This window comes from Phaethon aethereus, assembly GCF_964289735.1.
Source record: "Phaethon aethereus genome assembly, chromosome: 8".
Lineage (NCBI taxonomy): Eukaryota > Metazoa > Chordata > Aves > Phaethontiformes > Phaethontidae > Phaethon > Phaethon aethereus.
Window position 1 is genome coordinate 6,135,163 of NC_138584.1, and position 17,951 is coordinate 6,153,113.

At 60.9% G+C, this 17,951-nt stretch overlaps 1 protein-coding gene across 1 annotated transcript in view; it reads left to right on the forward strand.

The window, feature by feature from the left end:
- The first annotated feature begins 5,058 nt into the window (after window positions 1–5,058).
- CACNA1E (calcium voltage-gated channel subunit alpha1 E) overlaps window positions 5,059–17,951 on the forward strand; it is a 95,772-nt gene continuing 82,879 nt past the window's right edge. The window contains exons 1-3 of the mRNA XM_082002825.1: window positions 5,059–5,325; window positions 13,864–13,969; window positions 14,405–14,544. Coding sequence (XP_081858951.1) covers window positions 5,060–5,325; window positions 13,864–13,969; window positions 14,405–14,544 — 512 coding nt within the window. The 5' untranslated portion in view covers window position 5,059. The remainder of the gene's footprint in view (window positions 5,326–13,863; window positions 13,970–14,404; window positions 14,545–17,951) is intronic.

Sequence of the window (17,951 nt, forward strand, 5' to 3'; positions counted from 1 at the left end):
AAACCAGCAGTTGTTTGTGAATATGGGTGTGTTTTACGGCAGCGTGCAGCAAATTACACTTTCAGCTTAAAGCAGTTTGAAGTGTTTCTGCCTCTGCTGCTGCGTGACACCTGGTGTGGCTCCTCCAGCCGAACGACGAGGAGGAGTTTGGTGGAGTTGCTTAAATCTGGATGCATAGTTTATAGTTTGGTGTGCAATTTGCTGGCTTTTGCTAGTCTTCCAGCCGTCTAGCTTCTCAGTGAATAAATTACGGTGCTGACCCTGAGAAGTCAGCCCTTCAGGTCTGTGTTGGGGATGTGTCCAGGCAGTTTTGGAAGAAGATGATGCCCTCTCTGTTTTTAGTGCTGAGGAGGGCACGTCCTGGTGAGGCGAGCAGGCATGGGGGTACTGCGTCGGGCAAGGCTGCTGCCAAAAAGAGAGAGCAGGCAGCGGAGAGAAGACGCTTGCCCTGGCTTGAGCAAGAATTGCCTTGCTGCAAGGCAGGGCAGGGTCTCTGCGGTGTAGCCGAGGCTGTTGTGCCTGGCCCAGGGCTGTGATGGCCAGAGAGGTGCCAACGGGGCTGCCATGGCCCGTGCCACAGCTGCTAACATCTGTACAGGTGAACGTCAGGCAGAGACTGGTGTGGTACCCTCCTTGGGAGATGCCATCCTGGAGCTGCTTGGACCTTCTCCACCCGCATCCTGGGTGTCTGCATCCCTGCTGTGGAGGTGCTCGGCTTGGCAGGGCTTCCCCTTTGCAAATGGGGAAAACATCTCTTCCTAATCCAGCAGGTAATGAGCTTGTTCCTGGAAAAAAAAACTTCCATTCCTGCATGGTTATAAACAAGCTTCTGAGTCACAGCTACCCAGTCCCAGATTGAAATTTGGCCAGAGCACCATAGATGATTCTCATTTGATCCTATTTTTTTTTTTCCCCTCTCAGCATAGCTAAAGCCTTATTTAAAAAATAAAATCAGGGTGCCAAAAGCCACTTTCTAAGATGAGTGCAGCCCATCGGAGTGTCTGTCCTTCCTGTCCAGACCCTGCCTGGGCTGCTGTCCCTGGGACGAGGAGCAGCCTCCGGCTTTCTGAGCAAGCCAGGGCTCAGCAGAGGATGCTTTTATCAATATTGCCTGTACCCAGCAATGCATAGGTGGGAGATCTGGGGGTTGCCTGGGGTGGGCCGGAGGCTGCTCCAGTGACAGAGCCGTGCCAAGGGCTGCGATAGCTGCGCGGGGGGCTTCGTGCATCTGCTTCGGAGCAGAAGGGGCAGGCAAAGGTGGGGGGCTCTGCTTCCCAGGACTGCAGCCGGGGGAGGAGAAGCCGAAGCCCACGCCTGCTGCGGGAGGCTGGGGTGAGCGGGGGGGGCTGCAGGGCGGGGGCAGCGGCCGCTAGATGGCAATGCCGGAGCGGCGGCAGCGCGGGGACCCCGGCCCCGCGGCGGAGGTGATGGGGAGGGGGCTCGGTGTCCCCGGTGATGCCCTGCCGTGCGGGGGGAGTGGCATTGCTGGGGGGGCGGGGGGGAAGGCAAGGAGGAGGCTTGGATGGCAGTATCAGCGTGAGGGGGGCAGTTAGCCTGTCTCTGTAAAACGCAGCGCATCCCAAGCGCCTTCCTGTCCCGGCACCCGCTGTTGCCCCGTTTTCTTGGATTTCCTTCATTCACAAAAAAAACCCAACAAACCCACCCAAACCCCAACCCCAACCCCACGTAGCTGGCTCGGAATCTCCGTGCCATGTTGAATCATGCGGGCATCAGCCACGCTTCTCCCTGACTCACCCATCCCAGCGTGCTGGGGTGAGGGTCAAGATGAGAACGGCAATAAACATCCTGGGAAACCGAGCCTGCATCTCTTGGCATAACCAGGGACTTTTTTCTTTTTTTTTTTTTTTTGCTTTCAATCTTCTCTTGAAGAGCTGCTTTCTCATAAATATCCCATCCCTTAGCACTGCCTGAGCAGGAGAGAGGCTCCCAGCAGGGTCGTCCTGTGCTCTGCAGCGGCGAATATAGAGCAGAGCGGAGAGCGAGCCCCTGGGCGCGGGGGATAGCCCGCTGCCCCAGCAGAAAGTGTCCAGGTAAGGCTTGCATCCCTGCTTCGAGGGGGCAGGAGGAATGCTGCCGTCCTCCTCCTCGGCCCCCTTGCACCGAGCGGCGAGGCAGGCGTGCCGCCTCTGCGCCGCGCAGGGCGAGCGCCGGGCTCAGCCTTCCCCATCCTCCTTGGCCTCCGGGTACCGGCCGGAGCCTGAGCGCTTGGCTGGGTGGAGGCTTGCCTGCAGGCTCAGCTGGATGGGATAGGGCTGGGGGGGTGAGGGGGGAGCCGAGGCAGGAGCTGAGGATCCGATCCTGGTAATCGGTCCAGCCTTGGGCTTCATTAAAGAGTGGTTTAAAGGGTTGAAAAGGTGGGAAGAGTGGCATCGCTCCTGATGCTGTGCTGGTGGTGGGAAGGAGGAGGAGGCAAAGGGGAAGAGCCACAAATCATAATTGATTCGTTTAGGGCAGTGTCTTGCCTGGGATGAATCGAGGGGACTGTAATTAGTAGCTGGCATGGCCTCCTTGCTGCCCATCCTTAGTGGAATGAAAGCCCAGGGTCACGCTGGCTTGTGCTGGGGGTGGCCTGGGGAGCATTTTGGGAGGGATCTGCCCACCTGTGCTCCATTCTGTGCTGCAGTGTGGTGGTGGGAGAGCTGGGGGGGCTTGCTGAAAGCCCCTAATTAGCCTGTTATAAGGCTAATTGGATGAGCAAAGTCAAGCAGGTGGGCATCGTGGTGAGCTCTTGGTGTCTGGCTGTCGTTGGGGGAATGATTCCGCGACCTTTCTGCAAATGTTCCTCTGCTATCTTACTGCGGAGGGCCTAATCCTTCCTCTTCCTTGCCTAGCTGGCCTGAGGGCTCCTGGCAATGCCCCTGTGAATCTGGGCCAAAAAGTGAGCCCTGTGCCTGGTCACAGTAGTGCCTGGAGGGTGGGGAAGTCTGTGCTGAGGTGTTGCCAGCCTGCACCAACGGAACAGCCCTTGCCCAAATGAGTTAATGATTTATGTGATTAAGGACTTGATTTTTTTCTTTCTTTTTTTTTTTTTTTCCCCCCCGAGCTGCCCCAGCCATTCCTGGCTGCCGCACAGCAGATGTGGGAGGCAGGGCAGCAGCCGCTGTTTGCCGGGCAGGTTGCTGGTGGTGGGGTGGACTGGGGAAGAGCGTTGCTGGGATGCAGGGCGTCTTGTGGCGCTGGCTGGAGCTGCGGGCGCCCTTCCTGCGGGAAGCGGGAACCCTGCGGGGAGCCCTTCGGATGCGGGGGTGAACGGGGAGGGGGGGATCCCGGGTGTGCACAGCTTGCGGGGAGGCTGGTGCCCTGCTTGTTTGGGTCGAGAGGACATTTGGGATGCCCCTGGGGAGCTGCACGTCCCCTGTGTGTGCGAGAGGGCAGGGTGGGTTCCCTGCCTGCGAGCAGGCAGCCAGCCCCCATGCCAGGGCACAGCCCAGGGGACCCTGAGCATCCCTGGGCAACCTCGGCACCCGCATGGCCGCGGAAGCAAAGGCGCAGCACCAGCCACGTCCCCGTTCCTCTGCCCGTGGGATGGCTGGGGGGAGCGGGGTCACTGCCAGACTGGCCCCGGGGCCAGCCCCCCACCCCTGTGGCAGCCGCCGCAGGGGCACATCCAGACCGGGCTGGTTTGTACGAGCTGCTGCTTCTTCTGGCCAACGTCAGGCATCAAAAAGAAAATGCTGAGGCGGGGGCTGCTCAGGAGGCTGATCTATATGCGAGGGAGCAGGAGGGCTCTCCCCGGGCTGCCAGCGGCATCGGGGTGGCTCCGGCGGCGAATGGGGAGCCCCGAAGTTTCCCAGGGTTGGGGGACGGTGCATGTGGCTGGAGGGATGCTCGATGCGGGCTGAGATGGGGCAAGCCTCTTGCCTCCTCTGCAAGCACGGGGGAGGCAGTGCCCCTCTTCGCCCCCCCCCCCCCCTTGCCCCCCACTTTAGCCCCCACTCACCTAGGAACACCCATGTGCTGGAAAGCCCTCTGCAGCCGGATTGGGGGGGCTTCTTGCAGGGTGGGGGCTCCCCCACTGCCTTTGTTCCCTTCAGACCCTCCCCTCGCCTCTGACTTTCCGTTGCGGCAGCTCCCGTGCTTGCCAAAAGAATGCACTGGATGGAGCGAGGGAGCGAGCAGGGCTTGCGTGCGTGTGTGCGCGCTTGTGCGCGCGTGTGTTGCCACTGACTTCATTAAAGCAAGCTGTCCCCGAGCTGCAGAGGCGCGGCAGCCTTTTAATTTCGTGGCCCAGCTCCTGCGGGAAGCCGGCCTCGCCTTCGCGCGCCCCTGCCCTGGCAGCGAAGGGCCGAGCATCCCCGCTGCCGCGGGTCCCTGCCCGGGGGGCTCTGCCCGCTGCCCTGGGGGGCCAGCGGATGGGCGACGGGGCTCCGGCAGGCTGCTGAAGATGGAGTCAGGAGGAGGGAGTTGGGCACTTGGCTCCAACTAGGCTGGACCACGCTGCAACCTGTTCCCCCGGCCTTCCCTCCGCTGCGCTGGGTGCTGTACCGAATTGCGTCTTCCTTTGCGACGGGGCGGATGGCGGGGTTTGGATCCCAGCCCTTTCCCTGCCCGATCTCTGCCGAGCAGGCAGTCCCTGGGCTCGCCTTGCTGGGGCGGGGGTTAAAAGGGGCTGGTTTGGGTTTGCAGGCAGAGTGGTGGGAAGGATGTGGCTGGGTTTAACCCCTTGCATTGTGGTGGAAGGTGCTTAGGGATTGAGCCGCTGCGGCCTCCACTGGGCACGCGGGACGGCTCCCTGTTCTCCCCGCTGGCCGGGCTGCCCGTGTGGCTTTTGGGGGGGGGGTGCCCCCCCGGAGGCGGCCGGCTGCCCACCATGCCGTGCCGGAGGTGCTGAGCTGGTGCTGTGCGTTGCCGCCTCTCCTTCTCCACGCGGGTCCCTGCTCCCCCGGAGAGATGGAGGAGAGACGGAGGAGCTGAGCATCACCCGTGAGAGGAGGAGGGGGCTGTGGTTGGGACTGCGCCCTGCAACCCCCCTCCCTCTTCTCCCCCCCCCCCCGCCTTGGTAGTGCTGCTTCGGCTCACCTGTGTGTTTTCTTCCAGGATGGCTCGCTTTGGGGAGGCGGTGGCCGGCAGGCTGGGCTCCGGAGATGGGGGCTCCGACCAGAACCGGAGCCGGCAAGGACCTCCTGCTGCTGCGGGAGGGACCCCGGGAGCCTTCAAGCAAACCAAAGCGCAGAGAGCCCGGACTATGGCTCTGTACAACCCCATCCCCGTCCGGCAGAACTGCTTCACTGTCAACAGATCGCTCTTTCTCTTTGGGGAGGAGAACATAGTCAGGAAATACGCCAAGAAGCTCATCGACTGGCCATATCCTTTCTGCGCCCCTCCGAGCCCCCCTTGCTCCCCGGATTTGCCTCGGTGGCCGCCCAGGACACGTGCGTGTGGCACTAGCCGGCAGGTAAGCGCCTGCCTTCCGCTCTCCTGCGTCGTGCAGAGATGGGTGCCCCGTCCCCGGGGATGCTCTCCTCGCCCTGTTGCTGCTTCCCCTCCCGTGCTCTGCTCGGTGCTTAGCGGGGGGCTGAGCCCCTTCTCCCCACGGGGAGCCCCCCCCGGCCCCTCCTCAGGCTTGGATTTGGAAGTCTGGCAAGGGGGGTGCCTCTGATCCCCGTTTAACCCCGCACGCTTTGGGGTGCCTTGCACACGCGTGGCTGAGGGGAGGGTGGTCATGGCCTTTCCTCTTGTGCCTTGGTGTCTTGCTGGAGTTTTGCCACCCATCCCGTTGGGGATGGACCCCCCGGGAGCTCGCGAATCTCCAGACCCTGCTGGGCGGCGGCTTTGTCCCCTCCTGCGCCCGCCGGCGTGTGCCCCCTTTGCTGCCGATGACACCTGGCAGGGCACGGCCGTCCCCGCGCTGCAGCCCCCGGCCCCCGCGGCGGCTCCGGCAGCTGGCCGCCCCTTCCCTGCGGCAGGGAGGAAGGTGCTGAAAGCCTCCGGCTGTGCCCCACGGCCCCCTGCGGGGCCGGCGCAGGGCACCGCCGCTTATCCTGGGGACCCCGTTCCTAGGGCTGGGGGGAGGGTGCGGGTACCCCCCGCTCCTTCCCCTGCTCCTCCGTCCTTTACGTGCTTCCCTCCTGCCCTCGCTGTGGGTGCCTCCGGGCCGGCGCCCGGCACCGCCGCACGCCGGGCTCGCACCCTGCTGCCCGCCGAGACCCCTCCTGGGCTTTGCCCCCACCGAGGAGCCAAGCCTGAAAACTTCAGCCTGGCCGCGCTTTGGCTTCAGGACCCTCCCCGTGCTGTTTTCTGCAGTGGCGATTACGTGCAGCTCTTGCTGCTGCTGCTTGCTCTCCCTGCAACTTGTTGGTTAACTTGCCGGCTCCTCCGGCGGGCACGGGAGAGCTCGCCCCGGTGCCGAGCAGCAACGCCTCGGTCTGCTGCAACAGGTACCTCGGGGACAGCCTCTGGAGAGGCACAGGGATGCGGGACAGGTCACCCGCCCGGCTGAGCATCACTGGGGAAATAGTCCCTTTGCAGCGCCGACGCATCAGGTTGAGCCTCTGTCAAAGCAGGAGCTGGTCCTGGCTGGGGAGCCACAAAGCCCCCAGGCTTGGGGGGGGTGACCTGGGGGTGAAGGGGCAGCTCGGGATGGGGCCGAATTCCCCGTGGCATCCGTAAATCTGCCTCTGCCGGCAGCGCCCGCTGGGTGGGCGGCTGCAGGAGCGTCGGTGTGGTAGCCACGATGGGGATGTGGCGGCTCAGCTCAGAGCCCTGCAGGGCAGCGGCCGGGCCGGCCTGCCTGCTTTTCCAGAATATGCCGAATTATTCATGTGCTTTTTCAGCACGGTGTGGGAGGGCCCTCGCCCCTGTGGCTTTCGTTTAAAGGAAGAAGGAGCTGGGGTGCTGCCGGCGGCCCAGCGCTCCCCGCGTGGGCTGGGGTCCCGTGCCGGCGTGATGTCTCATCTCCAGGCAGCCGCTGTCTCCTAGAGACTAGAGCTTTACCACCACGCGCTAAAAACTCCCCAGCATTCTTCTTTCCTGGAATTTGCAATGCATGAGGGAGATGGGCTCATTTTATATTTTTTTTTTCCAGAAGTAAGTGACGTATCCCTGTGTGAGTGCTGGGAACGGGCGGCTCCAGGCGTGGGATCTAAGCATCCCTGGCCGTCCCCTGCCTGGCTGCCATTTCTTTCGAAGAAATTCATTCACCCCGGAGCCCCTCTGCACCGCTTGAGCTCTCGAGGGCTCGGGGATGGACAAGGCTTTTTGGTGATGAGTTTGGCGAGGTTGGCCAGGCGAGTTGTTCCCATCCTTGTAGCTGTAGCCTGGCACGTGCAGCCGGTGCCTTTCGGTAGGGCCAGTGAAAATGCCTGAGCATCTCAGCTGCCTGGCCCAGAGCCTGTGGCATCGCTCCCGGGCAAGGGCAAGGGTGGTTTCAGGGGGGGCAAGCGTTCGATTTCGGCCACAGTCAATGAGTGGCCTTGGGAGGGCCAGTCCTGGTGCTGCAGCTCAGGATGGGCACGGCACCGAGGAAAGCCAAGGGGACCGGGGTGGAGCGTGGAGAGGAGTGGAGGCTCTTCTTCATCCAGCTCCAGTTGACTAGGTAATAGAGCTAAAAATAACTGGTGATTCAGGCCTGTATATCTGCTGGGTAACCGTACAATTATAACCAGCAGCCTCTGCAGTTTGGCTTCCCAGTGTAAATAGGGATGATGCATGGATGGGAAGGAGGAGAAATACGAGAAACCGGGATTGGGATGCGGCTCGGGGGGACGACTAGTCTTTGCTGAGTTTCTCCCTGGAAAGCCCGCTGTGTTACCTCTTCTGGAGATGCTCTTTTTACTGGTCCTGCCCAAAACGTGAGGCAGCTGCTGGTTTGGCTGTAGAAACATCTACTCCTCCTTCTGAAAACAGCCTCGTCCTGCCCATTCTCCTGCTGATGGCCAGGCCTTTAGCCCTGATTTCATTTGTTTGGCTGCCTGGAAAGCTGCAATTCAGTTAGCACATGAAATGGGCTGCAGCTCATCTATATCTGCTCCGTTCTTCATCTGCTTAATCATATTTGACCTGGATAAGTTCCCTCTCCCGCCCCAGAAGGGCCAGATGACACTGTGAGGCTCTGGCTACGTCCCCAAGGACAGCCCGCGGCTGCAGACGCACGCTGGCCCCCCGTGCCTGTCCCCCCGGTTTGGCGGAGGAGAGGGATGTCCAGCGGTCCTCTGGGGACCTTGCTGTTCCCTGCAGCGAGGGCTTTCTCCTATCTCAGCCCCTTTGAGGACCAAACCTGGCGTTGGGCCGGCCACGAGCAGCCGGGGTGTCTGCAAAGCCCCGGTGCGCACCCCCAGCCCGCCGCGCCTGGGGATTTCGCTCCGTGGGACGCGCAGCCCACGCGTGCCTGGAGCGCTGTGCTCGGGGCGACTCCCGCTTTGACCTGGGCATCTCTGATGCTGCGCGGGCATTGCCCCTCGGGGACCCTGCCAGCGTCATACCCCACCCAGGCAAACCTCTGCTGCGCCTTCGCTTTTGCCCAGCCAAAATTTCGGCAGGTCTCGCCTCCCTGCGGGAAGGGCCGCGCCGTGTCGTGCCGTCCTTGGGCAGCTCCCTCCTCGCGCTACCCAAGCCGTCTCTCTTTCCTCCGAGGCTGTTTTTCTGCCCTTCATTCATCAGATTTTAAATTTTTTTTTTTTCTTTTTGGGGAGGGGCGAGTAGGTGTAATGGCAGGTCCATCTTTTTGAAAGCCGGGGAGAGCGAGGCTGCCTGTCAGATGGTGAATTTAAACAGAGGCAGCTGTTGTCATGGTGACGCCAAGTTGCATCCTGTTACTGTGGCAACCAAAGTTAAAAAACTGATGTTAAGGCAGGAAAATCACATGATGTGGTTCTTTTTTGTTTAAAAAAAAAGAAAAAAGAGGAGAGATTTGATTTCCAGTTTTTAAGCACAGGGTGAGGCGGGGGAGAAGGAGACACTTCTCCACGGAGCCGTTTGCACGTGGCAGGCGGGCACCCCGCATCCCTACGGGAGCGGCAGCAGTGCGGGCAGCTCTGCCCCGGCGGGCACTGCCTTCGGTTTTAGCCCCCGACGGAGACCAGACCACCACGTTTTGGGGTCATAGGCAGCAACGTCTGTGGCCACAGGCAGCGAGCGGAGCCTCCCCAGCCGAGGCACGTCTGTGCAGTGGGATTTAGGCAGGCTCCTTGCCTGGGTGCTCTCTGCGAGCTGTGCAGGGACACAAGCACAACCCCAAGCCCACGCTCGCTCTCCTGAGCCCGTTTTGCTGTGCGTAACGGGCACCCAGGAGCTGGCTCGCGTTCAAAGCGTGGCGGGAGGATTTGGGAGGGGGGGGTCTGTCAGCACCTTGGCCCTCTGGACGTCACGTTCCATCGAGCCTAGCAAAGCATGGGTGGGCTGGGAGCGCTGGGTGGCAGGGCGCAGGGATGGGGACAGCCACGAGAGGCCATGGCTCTACGGCTGCTTGAGGGCACTGGGTAGCCTTATTGGTGCGGGGGGAGATCCCTCGTGTCCTCGGGGACAAGCCAGGGAGGTGCTGTAGGGCTGGGGAACCCCAGAGTTGAATTAGGACTGCTCATGGTCTTTGCTCCGTTTGGCATTTTGGGTTTCTCATGCAAAATATCCTTGGAGAGGAGGTGCTCGCTTTCCTGCTGGGGTATGCAGAGCGGAGGGGGGTTAGCGTGTCCTAGGGATGGGGATGTTGAAGGGGTGTTTTTTTTTCCCGTCACACCGTGTCTGCATGGGGCAGGCAGCAGTGGCGGGGCTGGGACCGGCAAGATGAAGTCCACAGACGTAGGAACTGAAGCTCCTTCTCGTTGACACCTGGGGAGCAGGGAAAACCTCTCAGCGCAGCAGGTCCTGGGGGAAGCCTGGGGAGCGGTGGGAAATGGAGACTTAAGCTGCTAGGAGATGCTGGTGCTGGGTGACGCAGGCAGGGTGAGGGGTTAAATCGTTCCTGCCCTTCTCGTTGGCCCTCTGAGGTAAGCTTCCCAAAGAGCCCTTTTGGAGATGCCCATGTGGCCTCACTCCTCTGGCTCTTCTGCTCCTTCCCCACCTGCATGCCCAGAGTGGGGAGAAGGCATGGTCACTGAAGTGGAGAGATGGAGAGGGGCTCTTTGCAGCTCCTGGCCCTTGCCCGTGTCTGGGGAGGGATTTCTCTCGCACCCAGCCTCATGGGGAGGTTGCATCAACGTGCCGTCGGCACCATCAATCCATCTCCAGGGCTTGGAGCTGGGCACGCTCCCTGCGTTAGCAATATAGATGTTCTGGGTGGGCTGGTTTTGGCTCCTGGTTGGGGAGGAAGGTGAAGATGGGGGGTCCCAGGTGGAAGCAAGGAGTCATCAGTGGCTGGTGCTCCTAGATCCATCCCTGGTACTCCCTGCCAGCTCCTGCCAGACCCATCAAGGAGCTCCAGCTCCAGGCATGGGGTTAGCCTGCGGTGCCTGCTCTGGGTGGGCTGGGACATGGCTCAGTGTGTGGGGATGGGCTCCACATGGCCTGGGGGCACCTTGCCCACCTCGAATGCACCGGGAGGGAAGCGTGGAGCTGCAGGTGTGGTGTGCACTGGGATCGGCCGAGTTGCTAAGGAAACAAGTCAACGGTGCAGGGGAGAGAGCGTTGGGTAAAGGAGATAAATCAATAAGAAAACCTATTTTTATCAGCTCCCTAATGGTCCTCTAGGAGAAGCCAGATGAAGGAGGAGGAGAAGGCTGGAGGGAGGCAAGTGCTACGCTGCGTTTTGGGTGGCTGGAAGGTTGTGTAATTAGACATCTAAAGAGAGAGGAAACAAAGGAGTGATGGAGCGTTGTCCGGTGGACTCCAGCCCTCAGCTGGGAGGATGCTTGCTTGGCAGAAGTGAAGTGTGTGGATAAAAGTTCCCCCTGGTTTAGCCACATGTTCCTGCTCTCCCCTGGGGAGGGTTTTCTTACCCTTGGCCTCTCAAAACCTGGCACAGCTGGAGCTACGGGGGCTTGTTTCCATGGGGTGGATGCTTTGCAGCTCTCGCCCAGCTCCAGATGCGATAACCTGGGCTCGGGTCCTCAGGGAACTGGGCCAGGGGGGTTTGGAGGGTCGCTTCTGGCAGCGACCTCGTGCTTAGGCCACGGCTTAGAGCAGCTATTGCCTGTTTCCCTTCGGCTCAGTATCTGCTGACCCGTGTGCCACGCGCTCGCCGGAGATGGGGTGGGGACGTGGTCCCGCGCCGCGACACATGTGCACTGTCCTTGCGCTGTCGAGCCAGATGTTGGAGCCAGCAAGGAAATACAAGGGTGAGCTGAGCCGTTAGAGGTGGTCCTGAGCCCCCCGGCCATTGCCGGGCAGGGCTTCCACGCTGCAGGCTTTGGAGAAGTTGGGATTTTCCCACGGGGGGGTTTCCCCCACGGGACTATCGGCCGCAGGAGGGAGGCGGTGGCAGAGGATGCCTGGCACGGTGGGGAGGGGCGCGGGATGCTCGGTGGGGTTAGCCACGCTGGGGCGGACAGACGGGCTCGCCACGCCGTTCCCACACTTCTCATCTAGGCAAATGTGCCTAGCGCCCAGGGAGCTGGCTGCACCGCCGTACTCGCACGCTGTTTTCTTTTAAGCCTGTGCTAATTGCTTGCAGACTTTCAGGAAAATGAAACAAAAAGACCCCAAATAGGCTGGTGGCTCCGGGCCAAGCGCCGCAGCCCGCGCATCAGCTGAAGCGTGCGGCCAGAGGTGGGAAGCAGGGAAAGTACGTGGCTTTCGCAGGAGCCATGCGTTGAAATCCTCCCTTGCGTTAAGCCTCGGAGGAAAACTTTTGGGGTCTGGCCCCCCCCGCCCTGAGCCGAGGGAGCTGCTCGCAATTCACTCCTGGCTGGCACGGAGGTCCGAGCCCGCAGCAGTGAGCTCTGCAGCGCTCTCTCTTTTGGTTTGCCTTTAACTTAGCAACTATTAATTTCACTGAGTGGCCTTTTAAATGCCTTGGCTGAATCTTTCCTGGCTCTTCTCCCTGCGGGGCTGAATACATCCTGCAGGCTCTCCTTGGCTGCCCCTCCTGGCCAGCTCTCCGGGGACCTGCTCCGATGCCCGGCCCCGATCCCACCTCGCCCGCGTGCCGCAGCGTGCGCGGCGCTGCCGCCGCCAGGGTCGCTTCGTGCTTTCCAGTTTCCCGTGCTTGTGGCCAGCGCTCCGATGCCTCCTCTTGCCTGTGGGCTCAGGGCCACCGGTTTAAAGCATCTCGCTGTAGTCTGTGACTTCGGCAGCCAAAAAGCAAGGTTGCAAAAGAGAAAATCATCCCTTTTTTGCGGGGGGGACGGCACGGGCGCTTGGCACCTCCCGGCCCGAGCGGCGCGAGCCTGAAGCTGCCGGGTCTGGAGGAGGTCGGTGCGGTGGGGAAGGGCTTAGCCGGGGTGCTGCTCCCCGTGCCAGCTTGGGGTGGTGGGAGCGTGGGTGATTTCTTTATGGGCAAATCCATCCCAGGTGGGATCACACCCCCTTTCCACAGACGTGAGCCTGGGGAAAGGTGGCAGTCCCCTCCCGGGATGGTCACTGATGCCGGTGCTGACAGTAAGACGGCTGCCGGATTTTGGCACGAAAGGAGCAGAGAAGGGGTGTGCTGCCTGCTGATGGGTCTCGCCTCATTTTGTTATTGAGGACGGCAAGGCTTTTATCGCAAAGACACGGTAACGATGGATGGGAAGCTGGAAAGCTGTGGTCATCCTGTCGCTTTGGAAGTGCTTTGTTTCCGGGGCTTGGCAGTGGGCCAGGCAGGAGGAGGGAGCTCCACGCCCCCGCCTCGCTCCCGGCTGCCCCTCAGGAGGGACCTGAGTTTGGGGTGCTTTCCTGGGCGTCAGCCTGCCCCTTCCTCCGCCTCCCCTCCCCGCTCGCTCAGCTCCCAGCATCTGCTGCCCCTCGTTCTGGGGTGGGGTTGCTCCCGGGGAAGGGTGTGTAAGCCCTAGACGTGGCTGTAGGATTTAGGATGTTTGTAAAGGTCCAGCCAGACCCTCTTGATAAGGTGCTGCTACCCCTTGGGGTCTCGCTGAAGCCTGGCTGAGCTGGGATGTCTCCATGGGGAGGTTCCACCTTGCCTGAACTGAAGCTCCAACCCAGGCGCCATCAGTGTGTTGAGTTGCAAACGCTCAGCCTGGTGCTCCGCAACTCGCAGTGCTGCCTGGGCTTGCCCCGCCACCCCCAGGGTGCTTGGCAAGGGACCCTCTGTTCCTGGGGCATACCCACCTTGCTAGCATGGGCACAGGGTGGGCTGATCCAGGTTGGATCCCCAGGACCTGCTTAGGGATGCCCTGTCCTTCTCGGGCTGTGCAGATGGTCCCTCCCATGAGGACACTTTAGGACCAGGCTGCTGTGCCACCCCTCGCCCTCCAAGCCCCATCTCCTGCTGCCTCGTGATGGACGAGAGAAGGCAAGCAGCAGGGCCAGGGCATGCACGGATGTGCCAGCCCCAGCCACCAGCATGCCATGCCAGGGAGAGCCTCCCTGGCTCTGCCAGGGACCATGCCAAACCCTTTTCCAGACGAAGCCCAGCCTGGTCGGAGCCTTGCTGTCCACCTTCATGCTTGTGTCCATCTCCTGGCCTCCCACCACAAGCAGCATCTCTCTCCCAAGAGTTCACAGCCCAGCAGAGGCCGTTGGTTAATGTCCCATGAACTGGGGAAGGAGGTTGATGAGGCTCAGCGGGTCTCCAGTGAGGAAGGTCTTGGGGGCTCTCAGTTCTCTTGTCACCCCTCTCGTTTCCAAACAGCACCAAGGTGGGCTTCACCCTCCTGCCCGGGAGCAGGAGGTGAAAGCTGGGCTGTGTGTGTGCTGTTCCTGCGGGGAAAAATTGTGGTGGCCAACGAGCAGGTGAAATGAAGGGTGGGTGGGGGTGGGCTGGTGGGTTGGAGACGTTATCCACCTCTTCTGTGCTCCTTAACTCCCCTCTACTCCCTTCGAGTACATGATCCTGGCGACCATCATTGCCAACTGCATCGTGCTGGCTCTGGAGCAGCACCTCCCCGAGGATGACAAGACGCCCATGTCACGGAGATTAGTAAGTACCCTGCATCCATCCCCGTGGCGGGGGGTCTGGTGGGTGAACGGGAGCGCCAGCCGAGGCGTGCCACACCGTCCTACCAGCCAATTTCTGATGATTTTGGGGTGGGAGGGCGGGAGTTTTCCTTGAGGACCACCCCCTCCAGACTTCCTGGGGCTGCTGTCACATACTCCTCCTCCATGGAAAGGGTTTAGGAAGGTTTAAGCCCTAAGTAGGGAAGGGGGACTGGGCAATTTGAAGGGTTGTAGCCCCCCACTTTTTGTTTCCAAGGTTGATACTGGCTGAGGAAGGGCTGGGAAAGCTCCCAAAGGGGAGAATGGGACTGAGGAAGGTGGGATGGGATGTGAGCTGGGTCAGTGTGGAAGGACTGGTGCTGTGTTTGCCCCATCTCCATCTCCCCATCTCACCGTGTCACCGGTTCCCCTCTGGCAGGAGAAGACGGAGCCCTACTTCATCGGGATTTTCTGCTTTGAGGCTGGGATTAAGATTGTGGCTCTCGGGTTCGTTTTCCACAAGGGCTCGTACCTGCGCAACGGCTGGAACGTCATGGACTTCATCGTGGTCCTCAGCGGGTGAGTTGGGCAGCGTGGAGCTGTCAGCGGGGTTGGGCAGCTGGGCATGGGGGCTTGTCCTGGTGCAGACATGAGCTCCAGGACGCATGGCAAGGCCCTGGGTTGCTGTTGTCAGTGGTGTTTCTTCATCCCAATGAGGGAGGGGAGGACGGTTCCCTGTGCTGGAGGCTCCTGTGTTGGCTTTGCTGTGGGCAGCTGATGGTGGGACCAAGGTTCCCCATCAGGCAAGGAAGGCTGGCTCTGAGGGCATCATGTCTAGCTTTCCTCAGCTGGTGGCCTGGCATTTGTCACCTATCCCCTCACCTCATGGGGAGAGGTGGGGATGGGGTGGGACTATGGCCTGATCAGCAACTGGACACAGTCTGGGAGAGGACTTGGTCAGAGACCCCAAGGGGAGGGAGAGAATATCTTCTCCTTTCGACTTCCCAAACACTTTCCAGCCTTGGCCCCGTGCCAAGGGGTTTGGGAATGGGGTCTGGTTCCCAGGTGATGCTCAGCATCCCAGCGTGCGGCAGCGACGGTGGGGGTGGTAGTGCACAGGGTTTCGCGGGTGCTGGTTGTGTCGCTGGTGGTGTCACCTGCCGGGGACGTGGCCCAGATTTGAGTCCTGCTCACGGTCTGATGGGCTGTGCTGGCGACATAGGAACAAACAGGGACATTTGGGCTTGTGCTAGTCAACAGTGACAACTGGCGTGAGCAGAAGCCCCCCAGGGTGACCGCCCGGGGTCCCTCGCTGTGTGGAGGGCAGGTGGGTGCCTACAGCCACCGAGGGACCCCGGGAAAGGGGTGCCTGGATCTTTTTGCGTGCTGATGGACACACCACGTTCAGAGGAGCCGCTTTAATGTGTACAAACAGATGGTGCCTGTGGATCTCCGAGCGCTTTGAGCTCTGCTGGGTGCAGAGCAGCTACAGAGCTGGTTGGGAAACTGAGACACGGGAGCCAGGTGGGCTATCTGGGGTCGCTCCCCAGTCGCTTGCTGCACAGTCCTGTCTCTTGGCTTGCAGGACAATGGCACCACATGGGACATGACACTCGTTTGGCTGTTTGGAGGAGGAAGGGGGATGCTGAGCCTGGTGCTCTCCTGGTGGAGAGGTGCAATTTGGGACTGTGGTTGAGAGAAGGCTTGAAGAGAACGTGGCTGGGAACCTTTTGACTCCCTTGGTCCTACACGGACCTGGACGGCCTCGCTGGGGAGCAAAGTGGCTCTCAGGAGGGCTCTGTGGCCAGGCAGGCTCCTGCTGCGGGGAGGGCAGCCAGGCACAGCTCCTGGGCTGGGAAAAGATGGTCACATCCCCGGCCACATCCTGGTCGCATCTTTGGGGACAGCGTGGGACACGTGCCACCTCCGGTAGCAACGAGAGGGGCTGCGTCACCCTCGCTGTGCAGCTGCGGTGCTGGGCTGAGTGCACAGAAGGCGGCCGGGAAGTGCCCGTGGGCTGTCTCCTGGCCCGGGCATCCTTCGGGGCCTGGGCCAAGGGGAAGCACTGGGCTGGGAGAGGGGTTCGCCGCGGACCTCTCCCCTCCCCGCGGCTCCGGGCGAGCTGAGTGTAACCGCGCCGGTGCTGAGTCAGCGCTCGGCAATTACTCACTCGCAAAATCCTCGCCAGCTTCTTTCGGTGCCGCGCCGGGCCCCGTGCCAGGGAATCAATTGTCCGTGAAGGGCCGCGAGCGCCGCGCCGGCTGCCCTGCCGGGAGCTGCCCGGGTCCCCCCCACACCGCCGGCGGCGGGGCGCAGCCCTCTGGGGTCCGCTTCGCCACCGCCGCCCCGCTGGCACCCTGATGTTTGCTCCAGCAGGGTGGAAACCTCTCCGAGAAATGCCTGGGTACGCACCGGCTTTACCCCAGCGGTGCCGGTGCCCGCTGCCGCGGGCTCGCCCGGCTTTCGGGGTGACTTCTGTTGTGTGATGGGTGGAGGAGACAACGCCCAGATTTTCATCCTGGACCAGTTTTGGGGAGGATTGGGTCACGGGGCGATCAGCTGGACCAGGTCACGGGCGCTGCTGTGCTGTTCGGCTCTTGCTTTCGCCGTGCGGTGCTGACAAAGTCGCCGTTCTTCAGCGTCGCGGCTGCGCCTCCCCAGCAAGAAACTCTTGCCTGTGTGATCTGCTGAATTATCGGCAAATTTCTGCAGCAAATCATCCCCGGCTGGCAAATGACTTGCAAACAGCTCGCGGGAGAAGGTTTGCGCTTGGTGGTTCGTGCTGTGTCGGTTGCGTAAGGCGGGTGGCGAAGTCTGCTCGGGGGATGCGTGCGGGCAACCGGCGGGTTCAGAATCGTCTTTGCAGACTAAAACTTTCCGCTTGGTTAATATGTGAGTGTCTGGAGAGAGACCGTTGAGCCTGGGAGAATTAATGGTCATTGGGACCTCGTCACGACTTAGCCAGGGGCAGTGGCTGTGGTGGAGGGGATGTTGTGAGCATCAGAGGTGTAGGGCAGCGCTGACCCATTTGGGATGCTGATGCATCCCATGAGGATGGACCAGCGAGGACATCCACGTGAGCAGGACCCACCCCAGGATCTATTCCTGATGGACCTAGAGGGACCTGGCATCACACTCGCTGGCCCTTGTCCCTTCGAGGGTGACACAGGGTGTATTACTCTTCCTTTCTGGACTTTTTTTTGCCACCTGATAGAAGAGGTGCTTAATGCAGGTGGCATCCTGGCCACAGACACAGCGCTGGGGTTCCCATGAGCTGCGGGATATCCTGGGCACGCTCTCCCTGCTGCTTAATTAGCCTAACGAGGGGCTGCTGCCATGAACAGTCTCCTGGGACCCTGTGCAGGAACGGATGGCACTGACTTGGGTTCAACTGGTGTTTGCCTCTCATGTCAATAAATCCAGATTTTTTTCATCTCTGTGGAAATCAACGCCCACCTAAAACTCCCCGATGCTAAAGCTTCCACTGGGGAACTAATAGTCACATTTGTAAACCCGCTCTGTTTATAACCTGTGGTTTCCAAATCATCATTGCTGCCTGAAAAAAACAGCCTGTTCTCCCTCAGCTAAAAATATTTTTCTCCGAAAATGTGCATAAAATACCTTCATTCGTTCTGAGGCAGGGCCGGGGAGGGGAATGTCTGTGTTTCCCCTGGGGCTTGGGGACGTTCGCCTTGCCCATGCGTGAACCAGACCTGACCGGGTGCCGAAGCCGGACTTGACTTGCTCAGTGCAGCGTCCTGGACCAAAAAGGGGAAAACTGGTCAGAAAGGGTCAGAAGAGGCAGCGGGACCTTGGCGACCTCTTAATCGGTGGTCCCAAGAGGCTTGAAGGACCTTTAGCCATCAGCAACTGGAGCATCGACTGCCTGCTCCCCAGGTGCTGTTAGCATAACGAATAGAGAATGAGGGCTCTACACCAGCCTGCCTTGTCCTATGCCGTGTTTGAAGGAGAACATGGAAAAAGAA